This window comes from Caenorhabditis briggsae, assembly GCF_000004555.2.
Source record: "Caenorhabditis briggsae complete genome, chrX, whole genome shotgun sequence".
Taxonomy (NCBI): Eukaryota; Metazoa; Nematoda; class Chromadorea; order Rhabditida; family Rhabditidae; genus Caenorhabditis; species Caenorhabditis briggsae.
In genome coordinates this window covers 7525817-7546744 of record NC_013491.2, presented here as the reverse complement: position 1 = coordinate 7546744, position 20928 = coordinate 7525817, and the positions used below count along the sequence as shown (strand labels likewise).

Sequence of the window (20928 nt, the reverse complement as noted above, 5' to 3'; positions counted from 1 at the left end):
TTGAAATTTCAGAAATTGTTTCGACTTTTCTTGTAAGAAAATCATTGTTTATAGACACTCTTAATTTGAAAAAATTTTCACTTGACAGAAAATCGTCCATTTTTTCCATTGACCCCAAAAATGTTTTTGAAAGACAGGAAAATTTTTTTCTGAAAACGCGGACCGAGACGAGCCCTAAAAATTCTGAAAAAAGCTTGGCATGTTGCAAGTGTGCATTAAAGATGAGAGCAAATTACTCTAATAGTTCAAACTTTTCAAAATAGATAGTTAAGAACTGCTTTAAACTTTTTGATTGTGTCACTTATTATAAAACCTCCTCGAAATTCAGTAAAATGTTTAGACACTATATTGAAAATTCTGAAACCAAAGACTGTAATGTATTGACAAAGAAAATTGAACACCTTTCAACCCAAATTTTGTCAGAGAGTTGAGGATATGTCAAGAATATACTAATTAAACATTTCCAACAATTTAAGAATTCGTTCGTCTGTTTCAGTCGAGTTATATCAGCTTCAATTTTAAAAGATGATATTCTTAATTTTTTTTTTTCAAAACATGAGGTTCGCTTTTCGTTAGTTAAAATTCGAAAAAATTCCATAATTCAAACGAAAAAAAAACTATTTTTTCCGTTTTTTTTCGATTTTCTTCCAAAAAATGTTTTTTTTCGATAAAATGTCCGAAGTATAAAATGATATTCGATTCAAAGTATAACACAACAAAATTCATGTTCTGAAACATCCTAAAAATTGAAAAATTGCATTTGAAAATCTTTGTTTTGCATATATGATATTTTAAGTTTAAATTGAACAAAATTTTATCAACATTTTAGTTAAAAGTTTCCAAAAGCTCAATTAAAAATTCAAATTCAATTCAAATTATTCTTTTAAAAATGAAAACTTTATTATCTCTCCATTTTCCCTCAAACATTTATCCAAGGGCTATTATCTCGGTTCCTATAAAAGATAAAAAAATTTTGTTAACTGATAAACTGTAGCTGATAACATGAGACATGTTTTATTAGTTGTCAAATTTTTGATATCTCCTATAGGGACCGACATAATTGAGCTCGATGTTGTAGGCTTCTATTTACAGTTATTGGGTCAAGGTAAGGTCCCTTCTGTTAGAGGTATTACGGTATCCGTTCTTATATTTAAAAATTATGAATCAGAACAATTTGATTTTTTGCAGACGCCGAAATCCAAGAGCGCACGAAGAGTTCTAAGCCAAAAGTGGAAATGGAAGGTTTCGAGGCAAAAAAGAAAGAATGGGAGAATAAGTCGGCCAAAATGAAAGGACATATCAAATCTTTGGAAAAAAAATTGGAGGCGAGCAGTAAGTTTTTTTTTGATCCACTTTTTCGGATATCGGATACCGTAGTCTTCACTTTTTTTTCAGATGATTTTCGCTTCAAAATCACGGAAGAGATGGAAACACTACTAGAAGAAGATGTCAGTCCCAACCGTATGTTATCTCTTTTCGATTAGAATGTTCAATCATTTGATTTCAGAGACGATGTGCCTCGAAATGCCCCGACAAACTTCTGAGTACCATAAGGAGTTGGGGAAGAAAGTGAGATCCAATTTCGAGCACATGAGAAATGCGAATCGCGGACTACAAATGAGCCTCGAGGAGCTGGGTTAGTTTTTTGAACTTTTCATTGATTAAAAAAACATTTTTTGGAGAAGTGGAGAAAGAAAATATGGATGTCGAATTGGGACGACGAGGTACCGCTATCAAGTAATTCAAAAAGAAAGAAAAGAGAGCAGGTCAGAGAATACAGGAGTTGGAAAAATCAATTGAATTGAAAGGTTTGTGAAAAACGGAAAAATGATAAATGATCCAAAAAATTTCAGTGCAAAATGAGGAAAAATTTAGATCCGAAAATGCTGAAATCTGTAAGAAGTTTTGGGACCAAACAGCTCAAGTGGACACACTGATCAAGATGTTGGAAGATAAAAGCAAGTTTTTGAAAAATTCAACTTTTTAAAACTTCTCCATATTTCAGCCGTTCGGATCATTGGAGATGGCATGGTTATTCAAGAGCAACAACGATACATCCAAAATCTTGGTAATTATGAATTTCTAAACGACCTAATCATTGAAAAAAATAAATCGTTTATCTTACATTTAGAAGTGTCCATACTTTCAAAATATATAATATCAATGCATAAAAAAAAACATCCTGGTGTTAGAATCTGAAAAAAAATGTGGGAAAACTAGCTGAAGAATAGCTGAAGCTGAAGAGCTAGCTGACTTGCTGAAGAGCTCTTTTCAACTGAAAAAGTCTTTGAGCGGGTTCCAGAAAAAACGTTTTTATCACTGAGAGGCAACCAGGGTGATAAGGGAAAAGTCCAGATGCCGTATTCATGAAATTTACTTTTGTAAATCATTTACTCTAAAAAAATCAACTGAATCATTTTACAAAAGGTAAATGGAAGCGTGAAAATGTACTGAAAATTTTTTTCTCATTTGTAAATATTTTTCCTGTTTTTTAGGTAGGAAAACAACTTCGAACTAGAATTTCTCGACTTTAAACTGAAAAATGCTCATTTTTGACACATTACTTTAAATTGAATGTTCTTTCCATTCATGTCATTTGTAGTAAAAGTCATAATTTTCGAGTTGAACAGAAACGAAATATGTGTTTAAAGTTAGATAATATTGACGTTACAATACTATTCTTTCCATACATAACATTTTTTAAATGAAAAGTTTCCAAAAAGTGGTGGTAAACTACAAACAAAATTAGTACCCCTATTTACCAAAAAGAGGGGTATTTACCAAAAATTAAATGTTTTTTTTTTCAATTTTCACGTTTTTCAGTTGATTTTTGAGAGTAAATGATTTGCGAAAGTAAATGTTCATGAATTTAGCCCCAGAAGAACAAAATTTAGAGAAAAAGAGTAGGAAACAAAATTGGGAATCTTGAAAGCTTTATTATAACAAAGAATAAGTTAGAAAATAAATGTTAAAACCACAGTAAAATTTATTTTTAGAGATCAATTGACATGAGAAGCTGGAAAAAATTTGTATTGAATATCATATATATAAACAACTTGCTAGAAAGCTCGGCGGAGAATTTTTCGAATTGGGGTTTGTTCGTTTCCTTCAAGTCCATTGATTACCATCGATCCTGGAAAAAGCATCAAAAATTTATGATGAAACTAACGATGGTTTAGAATTCCTGCTTTTCTGAAAAATTGTCAGATCTACTTCTTACTAAGGAAACTTTTCTGTGTGTGTGTGTGTGTGTGTGTGTATGTGTGTGTGTGTGTGTGTGTGTGTGTGTGTGTGTGTGTGTGTGTGTGTGTGTATGTGTGTGTGTGTGTGTGTGTGTGTGTGTGTGTGTGTGTATGTGTGTGTGTGTGTGTGTGTGTGTGTGTGTGTGTGTGTGTGTGTGTGTGTGTGTGTGTGTGTGTGTGTGTGTGTGTGTGTGTGTGTGTGTGTGTGTGTGTGTGTGTGTGTGTGCCTATCTATGTGCTGTGATTAACTCAAATTCTGTGACCTACTGTAAATTTGGTTGCCGTGTTTTTTTTCGACTGCAAAACATTCTAGAAAATTACAGGACATTTTATAATACTCTCAAAAGCTCTACATCATTCCAGAAAATTCTAGAAAATTCCAGAACATTCTAGAAAATTCCAGAACTTTCTCGGAAATTCCAGAACATTCTAGAAAATTACAGGACAGTTTATAATACTCTCAAAAGCTCTACATCATTCCAGAAAATTCTAGAAAATTCCAGAACGATCTCGAAAATTCCAGAACTTTCTCAAAATTCCAGAACATTCTCGAAAATTCCAGAACATTCTAGAAAATTCTAGAAAATTCTAGAAAATTCCAGAACTTCTCGAAAATTCCAGAACTTTCTCGAAAATTCCAGAAAATTCTCAAAATTCCAGAAAATTTTAGAAAATTCCAGAACTTTCTCGAAAATTCCAGAAAATTCTAGAAAATTCCAGAAAATTCTAGAAAATTCCAGAACTTTCTCGAAAATTCCAGAACATTCTAGAAAATTCCAAAACATTCTAGAAAATTCCAGAACTTTCTCGAAAATTCCAGAACTTTCTCGAAAATTCCAGAGCTTTCTCGAAAATTCCAGAACATTCTAGAAAATTCCAGAACTTTCTCGAAAATTCCAGAACTTTCTCGAAAATTCCAGAACATTCTAGAAAATTCCAGAAAATTCTAGAAAATTCCAGAACTTTCTCGAAAATTCCAGAGCTTTCTCGAAAATTCCAGAACATTCTAGAAAATTCCAGAACTTTCTCGAAAATTCCAGAACTTTCTCGAAAATTCCAGAACATTCTAGAAAATTCCAGAAAATTCTAGAAAATTCCAGAACTTTCACGAAAATTCCAGAAAATTCTCGCAAATTCCAGAGCTTTCTCGAAAATTCCAGAACATTCTCGAAAATTCCAGAACAATCTCGAAAATTCTAGAACATTCTCGAAAATTCCATAACATTCTAGAAAATTCCAGAGCTTTCTCGAAAATTCCAGAACATTCTAGAAAATTCCAGAACTTTCTCGAAAATTCCAGAACATTCTAGAAAATTCCAGAAAATTCTCGAAAATTACAGAACATTCTAAAAAATTCCAGAACATTCTAGAAAATTCCAGAGCTTTCTAGACATTTCTAGACAAACGAAAAATTCTGGAGTTGTTAAACTGGATAATAGAAGTGTGGTCCCATACAACAAGTACCTTTCCAGAAAGTTCAGAAGTCATGCGAATTTGGAAATTCGTGGGAACGTCGGAGCAGTTAAATACCTTTACAAATATCTTTACAAAGGTACATCTCGAGCTGCTATCCGCATCTACACTGATAAAAATGGAGTCGAGCACAGGACGGAGAATGAGGTCAACAGCTACTTGGATGGTCGATACGTCTGCGCTCCAAAGTCTCTTTGGCATATCTTCAACTTTCGAATGTCCGACAGAAGCACCCCAGTTATGCAGCTCAAAGTGCATCTGAAGAATGCCCAAGGAGTCGTTTATAAAGAAGGAGAAGAAAAAGATGCAACAGCGTGGTTTGCTGCAAACAAAAGATGATATGATGAGCTTGAATCGACTGGAATGATTCCAGAAGACGTTGTGGACTGCCGAGGTATCTATTATGTTGAGATGCCAGAACATTTCCAATTCATCAAAGGAAAATGGACTCTTAGAAAAAATGCTACACGATCGATCGGAAGAATGCATTTCGTGTCTCCGAGAGATCAGAAAAGATTCGCATTAAGAGTCATGCTCCTAAACGTCACTGATACCAAATCTTATGAAGATTTGCAAACCGTTGGAGGTGTCTTTTATGAGAAATTTGTGGATGCTGCTAAAGCTGCCGGATACTTGACTGAGGACATTTTCTATGAAAAGTCGTTGGAAGAAGCAGCGTTATTTCATTCTGCACCATAACTGAGAGAATTCTTCGTGACTCTGCTGTTTGGGGAAATCCATAATGCTGAAGAGTTGTGGTACAGGTGAGAAATTAAAAAAAAAATCAACTTTGAAAATCAACATTTTTCAGAGCTTGACAGCGCCCTTCTGTTTGTATATTTTTATGTAAATTATTCTAAATACCTTTTATTCAAAATCAGAAAACCCGGGCCGCCCCGGCCAGGCCAGGCCTGATTTCGCAGGTACGTTTTTTTAAATTAAAAAAAATTTCCCAAGTTTTAGTGGAATTTTTTAACTGTAAAAGACGGGCTGGCGTGGGGTCGGACCGCGTCGTAAAAGATCTTTATGTGGCTCTTCTCGTTGCAACTATGCTCAAAAACAAACCAATTTATTTTTTAAATAGGAAATTAGTGTCCCACCGACGCATAATCATTTTTCGCTTATTTTCAATATATCAAACCAAATAGTTTATCTTATTTGATCTTTTTATGATTTTGAAGAGGCATCAGAGCATTTAATGACTTCAGTATTCTTCTAATACTTTTTCTTGTAAACTTGTAATACAAATTTCTTCATTAAAGAATGGAGATTTTTCTCATTTTTCTGTCGATCCGCTTTCTCCCCTAGTCCTTTCGTTTGAATATCATGCCCTGTCACTGTAGCCTTTTGTTGGATGTCTCCTTCTCCTCGTCATTTGGCCTCCTCCCCATTTGGTCTACTCAGCCACGAACCAACAAAAGAAGGCGAAATTTTAGAGTGCAGTGAAATCATGTAGACGCAGATCATCGTCTCTTCTTTTGCTGTTATATTTTTCCCCTGGCCTGTCTAGTCGTTATGTAGAGGGAACATAGAGAGTACATATAGAGAACATAGAGAGAACGTAGACACACAGAACGTTAGCCACGCCCACACCGCCGCCTCTCTTCTTTCTTCCCATTTTACTTATTCTTCTTCTTCTGGCACAGTGTGTATGTGCCTTTATATTCAAGTGTATTTCCATGAACCCTGTGCATGAATGGGTTCTGAAAGAATGCTTTTATTTTTCTTAATATCTTTTATTCTTACTCTATCCTGAAATCCTACAGTAAATGGATTTGGATAAAATAATTTTCTAATATTTTTCTGACTATTTTTTTTCTGCTCTTTGAGTCGTGGTGGGAAATTAAAGGTAAGTACAATCGTTTTCAATTGTTTTGATATTTTGAAATTATACCAAAAATGATTATGTGTCGGTGGGACACTAATTTCCTGTTTCAATAAAAGTTTATTTTCAAGCATAATTGCAACGGGCCGAGCCACTAATAGGATTTTCACTGCGCGGTCCAACCCTAGGCTAGCCCGTCTTTTACATTTAAATATTTCCACTTAAAAAATGGTAAAATTTATTTAATTAAAAAAGAAAAAAAGATTTCTAGGGTTCGGCCCGGGTATATTATATTTTAATGGCACTCTTATCTTGGAAAATTTTTACATGACAGAATAATTGTTTCGATTTTTTTTTGGGTATTCTAAAAAAAGCCGACCGGTCCGTTGCAGGTATGGAAAAAAGTTAGATTGTTTAACAGATCTAAAAAAGTAGAATGAAATGGAAAAATGTATATAATTTTGTCTAAATTAGAAAAAACAGTTTTTTTAATCAGTGAATATATTCAGAAAGAGTAATTTTTTCTTTTTTGACTATGATTCCAGTCGCTGGAAACTTTTGAAAATAGATAGTTAATAACTGCTTTAAATTTTTTGATTGTTTTCTTCATTATAAAAAATTCTCAAAATTCATTAAAATGTTTGGGTACTATATTGAAAATTCTGAATAGATGCTATATTGAAAATACTGAAAATTCTGAAACTTTGATTCATTGAAAAGGGAAATTAAACACGTTTCCAACTCAGATTTTGTTTAAAAACTCAGGATATGTCAAGAGTAGCCTAACTAAACATGTCCAAAAATTTTAGAATCCGCTCGTCTGTTTCAGTGGAACTATATTAGTTTCAGTTTTTAAAGACGATATTCTCAACTTTTACAACGTTTCAGAACATGAGATTCGTTTTTTTTGTTAGTTAAATTTCGATGATATTTCATAATTCAAACGAAAAAAAAACTAATTTTTTTGCATTTTTTTCCCATTTTTCATCCAAAAAAATGTTTTCTTTTTGAGAAAATGTCTGAAATATGAAATGATATCCGATTCGAAGTACATATAACACAACCAAATGCATGTTTTGAAACGTCCTAAAAATTGAGGAAATTGCATTTGAAAATCGCTATTTTGCACTGAAATCGGGATTTTTCCTATTGAATCTAATATAACTCGGATGAAACTGATTAGCATTTCTAAAATTTGGAGAGGTTGGAGAGATATACGCTATTTTTAACATTTTTTGAAATTCTCCCAAAATTCTGTGGTGTCTAGATTTGATATTTTTTAACTTAAATTTAACAACATTTTATCAACATTTTAATAAAAACTTTCCAAAAGCTCAATTAGAAAAACATTATTCTTTTAAAAATGAAAACTTTATTATCTCTCAATTTTCCCTCAAACATTTTGCCATTTTTCTGAAACCATATACTTTCAGATCGCTACTCTCACTCCACTTCTCAACCAGATGCATATAACCCAGAAGTTCGTATGTTTGAGAAAGTTTCCGTCAAAATTCCGCCATCAGTTGGACAAATTCCCAAACATGATTCTCATACACTACTCTTGTTGGTTTACCATTTATCAACTATTAGATTGCACATGTGTTCGGATTGAGCTGCAAGAGTCTATGTTGAGCAATCAGGATATAGTTGTGTTCCTTCAAAAATGGAAGAAGACAGGAACATTCCCAAATCTTCGGTAGCCTAAAACTGATAGCATGAAGATCGATAACAAATCTCCGATTCTAGAAATCGGTTCCTCCAATTAAGAAAAAAGGCCAAAGATAGAAATAATGTAAGTTGAAATCAATTTTTCAAACGTAATTGTAAGTTTTTAGAGTTGGTAGAAATCTTATCGAAGATATCATCGACGCCGTTCGAGTCACCAAAGACGATGGAACAGAGGGATGCCTGAAAGTTGTGTTACGGAGATACCCAGCACTCGAATTCCTGGTGTAAGAATTTTTGAATCTATTCCAAGATACTGTATAGAACTGAGGACATCTTTTGCAAACAATAACGATATCCATATGGAAAAGCGAGGTCCTTTTTTAAGGAAGACTAGTAAAACATTAAACATCCTATAAGGTCCATTTATAGAAAAAGTAGTTCCATTTAAATTTGTTTCAGGGGTTGCTTTAAAGGGTTCTCCCAATACATGGGCAGTCTTCCTTAATTGTCTCTAATACATGCTTCACAAAAACTCAAAATTTTCAGTGCCAATCCAGCTGACACCGTGGTACATCATCACTATGGAGGAGGTCAACGAATCATCTGATGGATTTCTGCATTTTTTTTTTCAGTAAACTAATAATAAATATTTGTATTCATATATTTCAAATTGATTTCTATTCCATCAAGAGTATCTTTAAAAGCTCTATCCATTCTTAGAAATTTCACAGCGTCTTTTTTATTCTTATCTTTTTTTCAATACTCTAATAAAATGCCACCTTATACGCGCACATTGAGCTCAATTATCTCGATTCCTTTGGAAGTTATCAAAAAATGTTGAACTGATAGATTATTTGTGATAATATCACCAATAATTTATCGGTTTAAAAGTTTTTAATAACTTTTATAGGAACCGAGATAATTCGACTCAAAGAGCATTTGTGCATCGTGTGTGCGGAAATCCATCCTTTTTGAATCTGCTCTCTCTGAAGCTTCTTGACTCTGGCCTTTGGTTCTTGTTTCTGTAAAACAATACAAATCAGACATTTTAGGAGTTTCAAATTTTTAAGCCGATGGAAAATTTCGGATCCTTTTTTTTGTTGTGATATTTAAAACAAAACTTTTTCCTTTTGAAGGGGGACGAGGCGCCGTTGTTTGCAGCGGACGAGGATCCTGAAACGAAATAATTGAGATATGAATTTCCAACCCTGAAAATTATTCTCACCTGGAAGTGGCAAGTGCCCTAAACTTGGTTACCTGCGCCATCGCAGCGGTGAATGTCGTAATTGTCATTGTGGTGAGTCGATGTTGGTCGATGCATCATAAACTGCAATGGTGGTTCGGGGTGTTGCTGTCCTTGTCCTAATGGTCGATTCCAGCAGGTGTGAATGACAATCTCGAAATTGGGTACTTAAATCATTTATTGTTTTCAACAATGAGGTGGCATTCATTCATGTTTGGGAGCTCGGCGAAAATTAAAAGATAGGGCCAGAAAACTTTGAGGGAAACCCTTAAGTTTGAAAAAGGATACTAGGAAAACAAACTCAGAAACACGGGTGGTTGACAATTAAACAACAGATAAAGTGTTATGAAAATATCACGACAAAATATGCAAAGTTGGGAAGGGGATAAAAAACACAACTGATGTGAGACTCCTCAAAGAGACTTCTTAAAAACCGGTTGAATCTGAGAATTTTCGCAAAGCTGTGTTTGGGGAAATAAAAAAGAGTAGATTGAAACGAGCCGAAAAACTAAAGAAAAACTGTCAGCTTATTCGGTTGAAGAATTGAGAAAGCGTTAAGATGATTTAGGTGGATGAGAAGACACGGGGTAAATTTTGAGAGGGGGAAATGGAAATGTGATGAGCAATTCAAAATATGGAATCGACAAAAGTTATTCAATAGGTAAAGCCTATTCGGGGAAAATGTTGAAAAGCAATGAATGGTGGGATGAGATGTTTTTGAAAGACACTGGGAATGGCAAGGGAAAACACCAATGAATTATCCACGAAATTCAGTCAATCAATAAATGACCGTTTTGCTGATCGTAGTGGTAGGTGATAGGAGTGTTTGGATCAAATCCGGGATGAGCTCGAGACATCGCGCACATGATCTCCAGGTGACGGAAAGAGTTGGATACACGCATTTCCTCGAGCATCAGATAGATGTCACCTAGCCACATCGTTTCCGGTGTCAGGGCATCATAAGGATTCTAGTGCTGAAAAATGAATGAAATCAGGATAATTATATTTTTTCAAAGGACTTACGAAGACTTCCTTCTTCTGAATATGTGTCAAATGGTTGTTGGTGTTGTAGTCTAAAGGACGCACCATCTGGCAAGCCATCATGATGATGACTACGGAAATGTAGTCGTCAACGCGACCATACGCTCCTCCGTTCGTCGCACTCAAACTTTGATAGGGTCCTTGCAGAACTGGCTTGCTGGTTGGCGGAGTATCGATGTGTCCCGCGTGAGCGAAGTAGCTCATTCCAACTTGCAGCTCCTGCAATTCATGTTTATTGATGACAATGAGTAATTTCACGTCGTTTTTGACTACTTAAAGAAACTGGCTTCATTTGGTACAAATCGAGTTTTTCGAAAAGCTTCGCAAGTTTGCTATTTTTGTCCAAATACACATGCCTTATTATGATCAACACTGCACATGACAGTGAGAGGTCTCACGTCGCGATGGACGAATCCTTTCATGTGCATCGCGTGTAGAATCCGGAGAAGACGAGTCCCGACACGAGTAGTGTTTTCTTTAGAAATCCTGAAGAATCGGTCGTTGAGGATTCTGGCAAAGCGAACGCCTTTGTGATCATGCGCTGAAAAAAATCATTTAGAAACCGAAGAAAAGAAGAACAAACCAACCAATGAATTCGTGGTCCAGCAATTGGAAGCGAGCAACGAGATGTGGAATTCCCTTTGTTCCAGCGCATTCCGTGAGGAGTTGAATGTGGGCTTGAATGCGAGAATCGGTAGGGGAGAAGACTTTCAGCATCACAGGCTGGCCGTCTTTCAAATCCTCTGCGTAATAACACTTTTCGCCGTGCCAGTCTCCGGCGAAGTGAGTTACTTTGAATCTGTTGTCAACAAGGGTTCCGTTCATGATGATCAAGTTCCTGTAAAAACGTCAATTGAAACAAAACTTTTTTCAATCCTATCAATCCGATTCCGTGTTCAAAAATCTCTAACTCGCAAGAAAAAAAAGCTGTTGTGTTTTTGCTCTGGATGTCACGGCCTTGAATTGAGAAAAACGGGTTATTGAACTTTTTTGGGAATGAAATTCCGAGAAAAAAAAATTCAAAATGAATTTCTGGTAGGAATATTTCCGAGAAATTTTTTTGGAATCAGAGATTTTTAGACTACGGTATGCTTTTGTCATGGGAGAATGGAATTTCTACTTCAAAACTGAAATTTGAAAATTCCGAGAATTTCGAAATTTTGAAAAACAGAGTTTGTTATATTTCGAAAAATTCCTAATTAGCAATCAGAACATCCCTGGTAGTAAATCCACAATTCGGGGATGCGAAATTCAAAATTCGGAGGGTATCTTGTACCCTCCGAACTATATTTCGCACCCCTAAATTGCTTTCTACCTAAATTGAATAAAAATTTTGTACATTCCAAACGATTCTTATTGAAATACATAATAAACGAATGAAGAAATGAAAACCATTTGGAACTTACATTGTTTCTTTGCAGTGGCGATCAAATCTCGATTTGGTTTTCCAAATAAATAGGATGGAAAAGAGTTGGTGAGGTCAGAAACAATCCTTGAAGTGTCGTTCAAACGCTACTTTGAATTTTCAAATACGTGGAAGGACAGTGAAAAATCTGGATGAGACGTCGGTGAAATGGTGAGGCAACCTGTAAAGAAACAAATTACTGGAAATCAACCGTAAAGTGAAGAAAATCGTAAAGAAAGAGAAACAAAAAAACCATAAGAGCTGGTGAAAAGAAAAAGAGAAAACTCTGGTCGGACCATCGCTGCAGAAAAAAAATACACGGGAAGGGCAACCGATCAATAAAAACGTAAAAGAGTGGTGTGTCCTCGTGTTTGATGGCGAGTGAGGGGGTCTCTGGTGAGTGAGAGGGTAGAGACAATGTGAAAGAGAGAGAGAGAGAGGGTGGTGTATTTGGGTGAGGTGTGTGAGGGTGTTTGATGGGGAGTGACGGTGATGAAGGTCAGTGAGAATGACCATCGAGTCTCCTCTTGCAACGTGGAGCTGTCTACGTTGTAGCCAAGGGCATATCTTTGGTTTGGGCCGTTGCCATGTTCCACTGTGCAAAAACAAATGCCAGGGCGAAAATGAACAATAATAAATTCCGCGAAAAACTTTTAAAAACTGGGGATTTTGAAAATATGAGATGTTTTGAATTTCAAAATTCGTGATGACAGAAATTTGCAAACTCGGAACTTTAGAAACTCAGAAGTAAGGAAATTCTGAAGCTTGGATGTGGGAAGCTTAGGAATTCGTAAAATTATAAATTTACAGTTTCAGAAAGTCGAAAATCCAGAAGTTCAGAGATATGAAAATCGTTTAGCTATTCAGATCATACTTGCAACGGGCCGGGCCGGGCCTGACTTTTTTCAGAATTTTCAGGACCGGACCTTGATTTCGCAAGTATGATTCAGATATTCATCAGGAATTTGAGAACTCAGAAATTCAAAGATTCAAAGTTTTGAATAATAAGACGTTAAGAATTCAGTGGTTTGAACGTTTGGAAAACTGGATATCGAAAAATATAGAAATTCGGAACCAAAAAACAATGCTTGACAATCTGAAAAATGGTAAGAACGTTTGAGAACTTCACGAATTCGGATATTTCTAAAATATGGCTCAAGCACATTTTCCAAGAAAATCCAAAAAAAAACTCAACCGAATTCATAAATTCAAAGGTCAAAAAGTCTGAACGTCAAATAATCAGTGAATAAGAAATTTCATTTGTTCTAAGTTTTGATAATTTTTTTCCGAAATTATTTTTTCTATCACTTTTTTAATTTGCAGATTTTTCTTTATTTTTCATTGAAACTCACTTTTCTGTTTTTTCTCTAGGAATTTTTTTTGGAAATATGTAGAAGCGGTTGGAGTGTTGGTAAACGATATATGAAACCTATGTCACTATTTCCAGGATTTCTGTACTTTTCAGTTGAGATTTTTTGCGTATTGCAAGTTCAAAAACAAATGTATTGTTTTGTAACATTGACTGTTTGTTTCTAAGGTTCACGTTTTGTAGGGAACTGGGGATATCAATTTATTGCATTAAAATTGAAACCATTGATTTTTTTAAGATGTAGATTTTGGCGAAAACTTGAAAAAAACACATTCATTGTGAAAATTACAAAAAAAACGTATTAGAAGAGATGAGAGCTTGGCAAGAAGCCTAAACTATGTTTCTCGTTAATCCTTCTCACGTCGAAGATTTTCTTCATAATTCATCTTTGCTTTTCTTTTCTGTCGACTAATGCCATCGTCTTCTTCCAACTCACGAGTATCGGGACCAAGCTGAAGACAGGAAAATTCGAGAGAATGAAGCCTTGTACACTCACATTTGTTTTCTTGATGTCACCTTCATTGAATTCGAAGTATTGTGTCGTACTGATCACCCAGATGATTTTCCAAGCAAAGAAAATTGGTTCAATTTAGCCAGCACTATTGAGCATGACTGGAGGAACTAGGCACTCGGTATGCTGACACTGGGCCACCATGTCGGAAGAACTATATTTACCACGGTATCTGTCCATGATTTCCGCTGCTCTGCCGGTGTTTTCAGCAGGCTTGTTCGGAAAAACAAATTCGGAAAATCGTGTTCTCGACTTTTTTCTCGACTTTTTTTTTCCGGAAAATCGAGTTCTTGAAATTAAGGGTTTTAACGACGGGGAAAATTGTGAATCAACGCCCTAAAGTTCTATTTTTAGGGAGAAAATACAGTATACAATAAAATGGATTTAACTTCGCGAGATGCAAGAACGAAATTGTTGAGCGGTTTGTGCGGAACAATCGACATACATAACAAAATCACTCTAGTCCATTCACAAGGGCATACTGCAAAAAAAATTATTCTTCGAAAAATCTTAAATTTTAAGAGAACTCACATTTTCAGGAAGATACATTTTTTAAAGTAGACCTCATTCAGATGGTCTTGTTCGCGTTTCGGTCGTTTCCCACATCTTTCTCTGTGTCACTTTAGAAGCCCTAGCTCTCTCGCTTTTATACAAATTTTCGATCGCTGACGTATCATTCAGTGCTCTTCTTTCTTCTCGTTTAGTGTTTGTTACTCTCTCACTTTCTCTTTTTTTCTGTTTAACTCTCCCAATTTCATTCTCTTTTTTAGTATTTGCTAACCGCTCTGATGCTCTTGGTGACCTTCTATGTGAATAAAACTTTTTTTGGGTGGTAAAAATAAACGCCAAGAAAACGGATGTATTTTATTGTCGATTTTGGCAGCTCATTTCTCTCTGCGCTTTTTTTCACCATCCTAAAAAAGTATTATTTGCATAAAAAGAATCAATGATCGTAAAGTCACCAAAAGAGGAAAAAGACGAGCACCAAATGATATTTAAACAAGCGAAAATTTACATTAAAGCAAGAGAGGCTACTAGGGAGAGGGACTTTTAGAAAACCGCAGAGAAAGGTGTGGAAGTCGACCGAAACGCGGACAAAACTTTCATTCTCTTCTTTTCTATTCCCTCCAACCACGACCATGTGTTTTTAATGGTCTTTGTTTGATTTTCCTCAAAATTTGGTAAGTTTGTCATTAGAGAATCGGAAATGAAAGTATTTTTACAGGTAACCCCTCTCCTTGACCACCTTTTGAATAAGGTTTACTTTTAAAAATTATTTTTCTAAAAATGTGAGTTATCTTAAAAATTTATACATTTCGAAAAATCACTATTTTGTAGTATGCAATAAAAAGCCGAAGTATTTCTGTGAAGCACGTGTTTCCATCAAACGGAATATAAGTTTCAATAGACAAATAGTTGCCCTGTTTCACAATGCCAGCCGCAGTTTTGAAAGCGCTCTCCAGAGTAAGTTGAAACAATGATTCAGAAATTCAGGAATTCGGAAATTCAGAAATTCAGAAATTCAATAATATTTTCGAAATTAATTTTCAGAGCGATCGTCAAACTGAAGGGCCAGGACGTTAGAATGAACTATGATCCGGTAAGATTTTCTTGAAATTAAAACTTTCAAACGTTTTCCAGACCGCCATCTCATACACCAGATTCCGGTGCAGCCATTTGGGTTTCTCGGAAAAGCTTGTCACTGTGGCTAAGCTCAAAAATCATTTTCGAACCCATTAGTTCAAACTTTTGGGGTTATATTAGGTTGAGCGAAAAGTCTTTGTAATTTTTTGATTTTTTTCGGAACAAAATTTATTCAAAGAACACGGAATTCAATGTGTGATATATTCACTGATAGTGTACATGACTTCTTGCCAACGCAATGGAAGTTGAGCGGTCCCATTAGCGTAGAACTCGGTAGATTGGAAAGCGAAAACGTCGTCCAACCATTTTTTTCACATCCTTTCTATCATGGAACTTTTGTCTAACAAGGAGATTTTTCAAGGAACGGATTAGTTGCTATTCAGTTAGAGCAAGGTCTGGTGAATACGGTGGATGACAGAAGACTTTGACTCCGAGCATCTGGAGCTTCTGACGGGTCTTCAAATTAGTGGGTGGTCTTGCGTTGTCATGAATCATCATTAAGCTGGAATTTTTCGGGCAATTTAATCGATAAGCCTGGAATTCTTTTTCCATTTGAGTGCTGTTGAGGTCCTCATTGATAATGACGCCGCCTAGAAGAATTCTTCTAGAGAAGACGTCTTCACTGTCCCACCAAATGGAAAATATAACTTTTTCTCGTGAAGTTCTTTTTTGATGCCCGTTTTAGCGGTTTCCTCGGTAGGGACCCGTCGTCTTTTTCTACTCGTCCCCAGTGATAATATTCTCACCCCAATTGATTTTGCGTTTCATAGTAAGCCGAGAATGTACCAATTCGCAACGTAATGGTTTTAGTGAATCCGTCAAAAGTGGAGGGGCGAGTTGACCAAACTTTGTTACCCTTCCAGATTCGTGAAGATGATCAATTATGGTTTTTGAGGATGGTTGAGACTTGCGCAAGCTCGCGTGACGTTACTCTTGGTTCTAATAAATTTGATTAGATAGGTTATCAAAAAATTTATCGAGACCTGGAGAGCGAATAGAGTGTTTTCAGAAAAAATCTTCTACATTTAATCTATGTAGTCAATAAATGACTTAAAATTTTAGTTGATAATCGCAATAAAATTCAACTCACAGAGCATTTACATAGACGGCAGGCCAAAATTCCAGCTTGAGGACATTTTTTCAGCATAACCTCATCTCTTGCTGAGTAGCTGACTTGCGGATTTTGTGCCTTAAGGGTGAACTGCATCAGTTAGACTTCTGAAAACCATTTCCAAACATTTTTAAAATAGATTTTTTTTAATACCTACCGTATGCTTTTTTCTGCCACTCCATCTTGAATGCACCGCGGCAAATTGAATGCTTTGATCCATCCGCCTTTTTTGTGGCTATTGTACGGTTTGTACGAAAAAGAAAAAAAATAACATCTTTTCACTTTTCTTGGCATTAAATAATTCTCCAGTCAAACCCTTGCTCCAGAAGCTCTCCGAGAATATACCGTTCTTCTCGTTCCATGAGGGATTATTAACGTATCAATGTATTTTTTGCCTTGTTCAACAAGAAGAAGACAATATGCCAAAAACACTCTCGTATCCGTAGAAAAAACCATTTTTCTTCACAAATCGATCAACTTTGGTGTTTTGTGGCTTCTGAAAATTATGAATTTTACATACTGATTCACATACAGTCTTTAAACGAACTCACTTCAAGAAAATTTTCGTGAGCCAGCTCGGAACCCTGATTTTTCTTTTCTCCATTTCGCCAATCAGAACCGTCTTGAATTCAGCCTTTTTTTTTTTAAAGTTCGGTTCTTTTTTTGGACGTCTTGGAAATTTTTTTTTTTTAAATCATTATCAGAATTTTCGGGAAAATCGGGAAAAATCTGGAAGGTGTTTCCAATGAATTGCTGCCTTTTTTCTCAATTTATGTTGAGACTTATCAACTTCTTGACGTTTTTCAAAAGTCTCTCTACAGTCTGCTCGGCGGTAATAGACCTGAAACTCAAATCATTTGATTCCTATCGAAAATTCCATTATCTCGATTTTTCTTCTACCTTTTGTCTCACGAACCGCCACATTCCTTTTTTGTTTCTTGCGCACCTGTCATCCAGATGGACGCGACCAGATGCTAAGAAGATTATGATAATGACTGGTAACGTAACGGGGTGTTCTCACGTCATTAATAATCTCTTTGAGATTGTATCGAGGTAGACGAGCAGATGGGAACAAACAGTTATAATTTGACAGACGATTACAGGAATCGTAGGCTATATTTAGATTTAATCTTCATTCAGAGACTATTATAATTGTGACAGAACAATAGATTGAAACTATTAGGTCATACTGGATCTTAACGTCGTCAGATGTAATACTGGAAAAGTGCAATTCTATTCAATTGGCAGATATACTGTCAGTTTTAGAGAAACACTTTTTTAAGCTCTGTGACTTTATTCTAAAAGAGTTTCAAAGGGCGTGGTAATGTCGAATAAAGACTTCTGAACCTCAAGATTGCTAGAAAATTAAAAACAAAACTTTTTTTCTAGTCATTTTTCCTGCTCAGCAAAAGGACAGAGAGCTATAATAAGAACTTCTTCAGAGTAGGGTACCGACGTTACATATATTTGAAGTGCAATACAAAATAAATGTTTTATTATAAATAAAATATTTTTCAATAAATCAGTCAAAATGTCAAAGAATAGGAATCATCAAACGTTGTCTGAAAAAAAATGTTCAGCAATAATTTTTGTTTAATTTTTCAATAAAAATTATATCACAACACAGAAGAATTACGATGGAATTTTATCCATTTTCACGTCTCCGCGTCAGTGGTTTCAGTCGATTGCTTTTCACTTGCAACTTCTGCCGGAGCATTTGAAGGAGCTGCTTCTGTCGGTTGCGCGTTCTTTGTGGGGCGAACATATCCTGGAGGCCCGAAGAACTTCTGAATAATAAGCTTCAAGTATTTTTTTTCTGAGAAATTCAACATACCCTTTTTGGTGGACGTCCCACTTTCTTTTTCTTAGAAGGATCGACTTCTTTAATTTTTCTCTGCACCATTTCACAAATCTGTAAAATATGAAATGAGTTTCAAAAAACGAAGAAAAAACGAGCTTTTTCTTTCTAATTAAATTGAAGGTAATTGTCTCGACAAAATTTATGAGAAGTGTTCGGATAGGGAATTGGAGTTCTGAAAATTTCGCAATATTTTAGAATAAACAATTACATTTCAAGAAATGAAACGATTAAAACAAAAGACTAGGAGAATACCAAAAACATGGGTCAAAAAACGATACAATGAGAGACTGCTACCTTGTCTTCCATCAGATGCAAGACAAAACTAGACAGATGGGACAGTGTGACCAAATGGGAGGTGACCTTGAAGAAAGATTGCTAATCTTCGCCCTCAGAATGTGCGTTCTGTGTGAAAAAGACAATTATGGGGTGCAGGAAAGATTATAAGCAAGAAGAGACAATTTCATCTCAATTAGATAAAATTAATAAAAATTCAGCGGGTAGAACTTAAATGAGAATACATTGTTTTTTTATATTTAAATAATGTTTTGTGCTTCAAAAAATCGAAAAGTTACAGGAAACATACCGAAATATTTTTTTTCGTTTTTTAATTTATTTTTTTGTAACTTTCTAGTAGCGACGTGGGACTCCTATAGTTTTGTTGAATTTACGAGAGCAATTTGTTTTATTATTAACTATAATTAACCTTTGCTAAGAGAACAATCGCAATTGACAGTGGGTAAGTAAAGAAAACAAGGCGAGAGTGGCAAAAGAACCTTCTCTCCGGACGGAATGGAGATGAACTGTCTGTCTACGGGAGAAAAGGACGAGGGTGTTATAAGGAGGCGTGGTCTCCTCGAAAAACAGCTAGGAAGAGAAAATAGTGAGAGATGTTTGATAAAGCACACAATAGAATATTTCCGGCAGATTTGGATGTCACTCTTTATGAACATCCCTTTTTCGAAAGTACAATTTTTGAAAAAACGACAGAGTAACTTTTCTGAATAGTAATTGTTTAATTGGTGTTAACCAACTTTTCGGTGGGTTTTCGTAAAGATGGTCAAAAATATCTGATCGGAGAACCTACAATAAATCCCAAATGAGACAAGACCACTTATTCCCCTTTGAGCTTACTTATCTCAATTCCATTGGAAGTGAACGAAAAACTGTGAATCAAATAAATCATTGTGATAATATGACCTACATTTTATTAGTCAACAAAAATGTTTCAGATTTTATGGGAACCGAGATAGTGGGCCTTGAAATGAAACAAAATGTTTTTGTTTGAGCATTGGTTGTGGATACTGCAGTTAAAACATAATTTGCAGTTCAAGTTCAATTTTTGATACCAATGGCATCACCATCTCCATGACCAAAACTGCCTATCTCAGCGCAAAGAATACCAGGTCACTCCCAAAGAGAGCGTCCATTCTGACACAAATCAGCAGAAGTCTGTCGCCATGCTCACTCGCCGTGTCACCGTCATGGATTCTGAAGGTCGTCCACAATCCAAAGTTGCCTTCATCGACAATGGCAGCACCCGAAGTTACGCTTCCCGAGATTTAATCAAAAGCCTGAACCTCGCCCCATGGGATGACACTTCAATCCTCCTTCAAACGTTCGCGAATCCAAAGCTTGTCCCAATGCACACGGAACTCTTCAAAGTGCACTTCCAAGTCAATGGAAAGGTGATCCCTCTCATACTAACCGCTGTACCAGAACTGCCAAAGCACATTCCCGCCGTGGATATGGAGGACGAATCGATTCATGATTTGCTCGCTGATCCCCACGCAGTCCTACCTCGTGTCGAAGAGAATCCAGACATCCTCATCGGATTGGACTCCATGCAAACTCTTCTTGGCAAACGAAGTGTCGACATTCTCCCTTGGCATGGTGGAGGTATGGGGAATTGAACCCAAAGGGAATTGTGTTGGATTGGCTGGTAAAGGGCAAAGGGGAAGAGACAAATATGACATTTAATGGTCATAAAAAGAGAAAAAAGTGGGTAATAAGAAGGGTCATAAATGCAATGGATGGGAAAGAATTCAAATGTACCATAGAGTACTGTAGCTACTGTAGAATCGAAAGCTACTATTTCGACAATTTTCTCATTTTGGTTTAGATATCAGAAAACAATCAACTGACGAAATTTAGGTAATTGAATCACGAAAACTTCATCAATTAACAGAAAGGGTTTACATTTCTCGCCATGTTTTTTTCATATCGTAGTTTCTCATATTTGCTGTTCTCTGCTCTACAAAAATCCACAAATTTTCCAAGGGCAAAAGAAAACCAATTCGGTTATGGAAGTCATAACTTATTTTTTATGTTGTTGGTTTTTAATTTTTTAGGATTTTTTGATTTGTTTAAAATAAATGGATGCGAGAACGTTTCGAGCTTAGATGTTCTTAGACTATAGCTAGTATAACCTTGTTTTGAGATTTTGAGTTTCAGTGATCAGATGGTTTTCTAGTTGAGGAGCCGAATTCCCTTACTTGGCTGAGGGGCGATATGTACTGTCTTTCGACGGTAACTTCG

General features: G+C 35.7%; 6 protein-coding genes across 6 annotated transcripts; 3 read left to right on the top strand and 3 right to left on the bottom strand.

Annotated features, from left to right (window-relative positions):
• Positions 1-332: 332 nt before the first annotated feature.
• CBG11834 lies at positions 333-2072 on the top strand (the record flags this gene model as incomplete). Its single annotated transcript, XM_045239386.1, has 6 exons — positions 333-372; positions 1189-1332; positions 1396-1461; positions 1508-1636; positions 1854-1962; positions 2006-2072. 6 exons carry the CDS (start codon positions 333-335, stop codon positions 2070-2072), a joined length of 555 nt encoding a protein of 184 aa, XP_045094678.1.
• Positions 2073-5457: 3385 nt separating this feature from the next.
• On the top strand, positions 5458-8815 carry CBG11833 (the record flags this gene model as incomplete). The annotated part of the gene is made up of 7 exons (XM_002648753.1): positions 5458-5479; positions 5527-5549; positions 5597-5638; positions 7350-7449; positions 7974-8103; positions 8376-8492; positions 8755-8815. The coding sequence occupies 7 exons, from the start codon at positions 5458-5460 to the stop codon at positions 8813-8815; spliced, it is 495 nt and encodes a 164-aa protein (XP_002648799.1).
• Positions 8816-10221: 1406 nt separating this feature from the next.
• CBG11832 lies at positions 10222-11317 on the bottom strand (the record flags this gene model as incomplete). The annotated part of the gene is made up of 4 exons (XM_045239385.1): positions 10222-10419; positions 10475-10711; positions 10891-11033; positions 11080-11317. The coding sequence occupies 4 exons, from the start codon at positions 11315-11317 to the stop codon at positions 10222-10224; spliced, it is 816 nt and encodes a 271-aa protein (XP_045094677.1).
• A 786-nt stretch (positions 11318-12103) lies between these two features.
• CBG26810 lies at positions 12104-12196 on the bottom strand (the record flags this gene model as incomplete). Its single annotated transcript, XM_045239384.1, has 1 exon — positions 12104-12196. One exon carries the CDS (start codon positions 12194-12196, stop codon positions 12104-12106), a length of 93 nt encoding a protein of 30 aa, XP_045099218.1.
• Positions 12197-18187: 5991 nt separating this feature from the next.
• Positions 18188-18435, bottom strand: CBG26809 (the record flags this gene model as incomplete). The annotated part of the gene is made up of 2 exons (XM_045239383.1): positions 18188-18319; positions 18367-18435. The coding sequence occupies 2 exons, from the start codon at positions 18433-18435 to the stop codon at positions 18188-18190; spliced, it is 201 nt and encodes a 66-aa protein (XP_045099217.1).
• Positions 18436-19850: 1415 nt separating this feature from the next.
• CBG26808 lies at positions 19851-20303 on the top strand (the record flags this gene model as incomplete). The annotated part of the gene is made up of 1 exon (XM_045239382.1): positions 19851-20303. One exon carries the CDS (start codon positions 19851-19853, stop codon positions 20301-20303), a length of 453 nt encoding a protein of 150 aa, XP_045099216.1.
• Between the last annotated feature and the right edge of the window lie 625 nt (positions 20304-20928).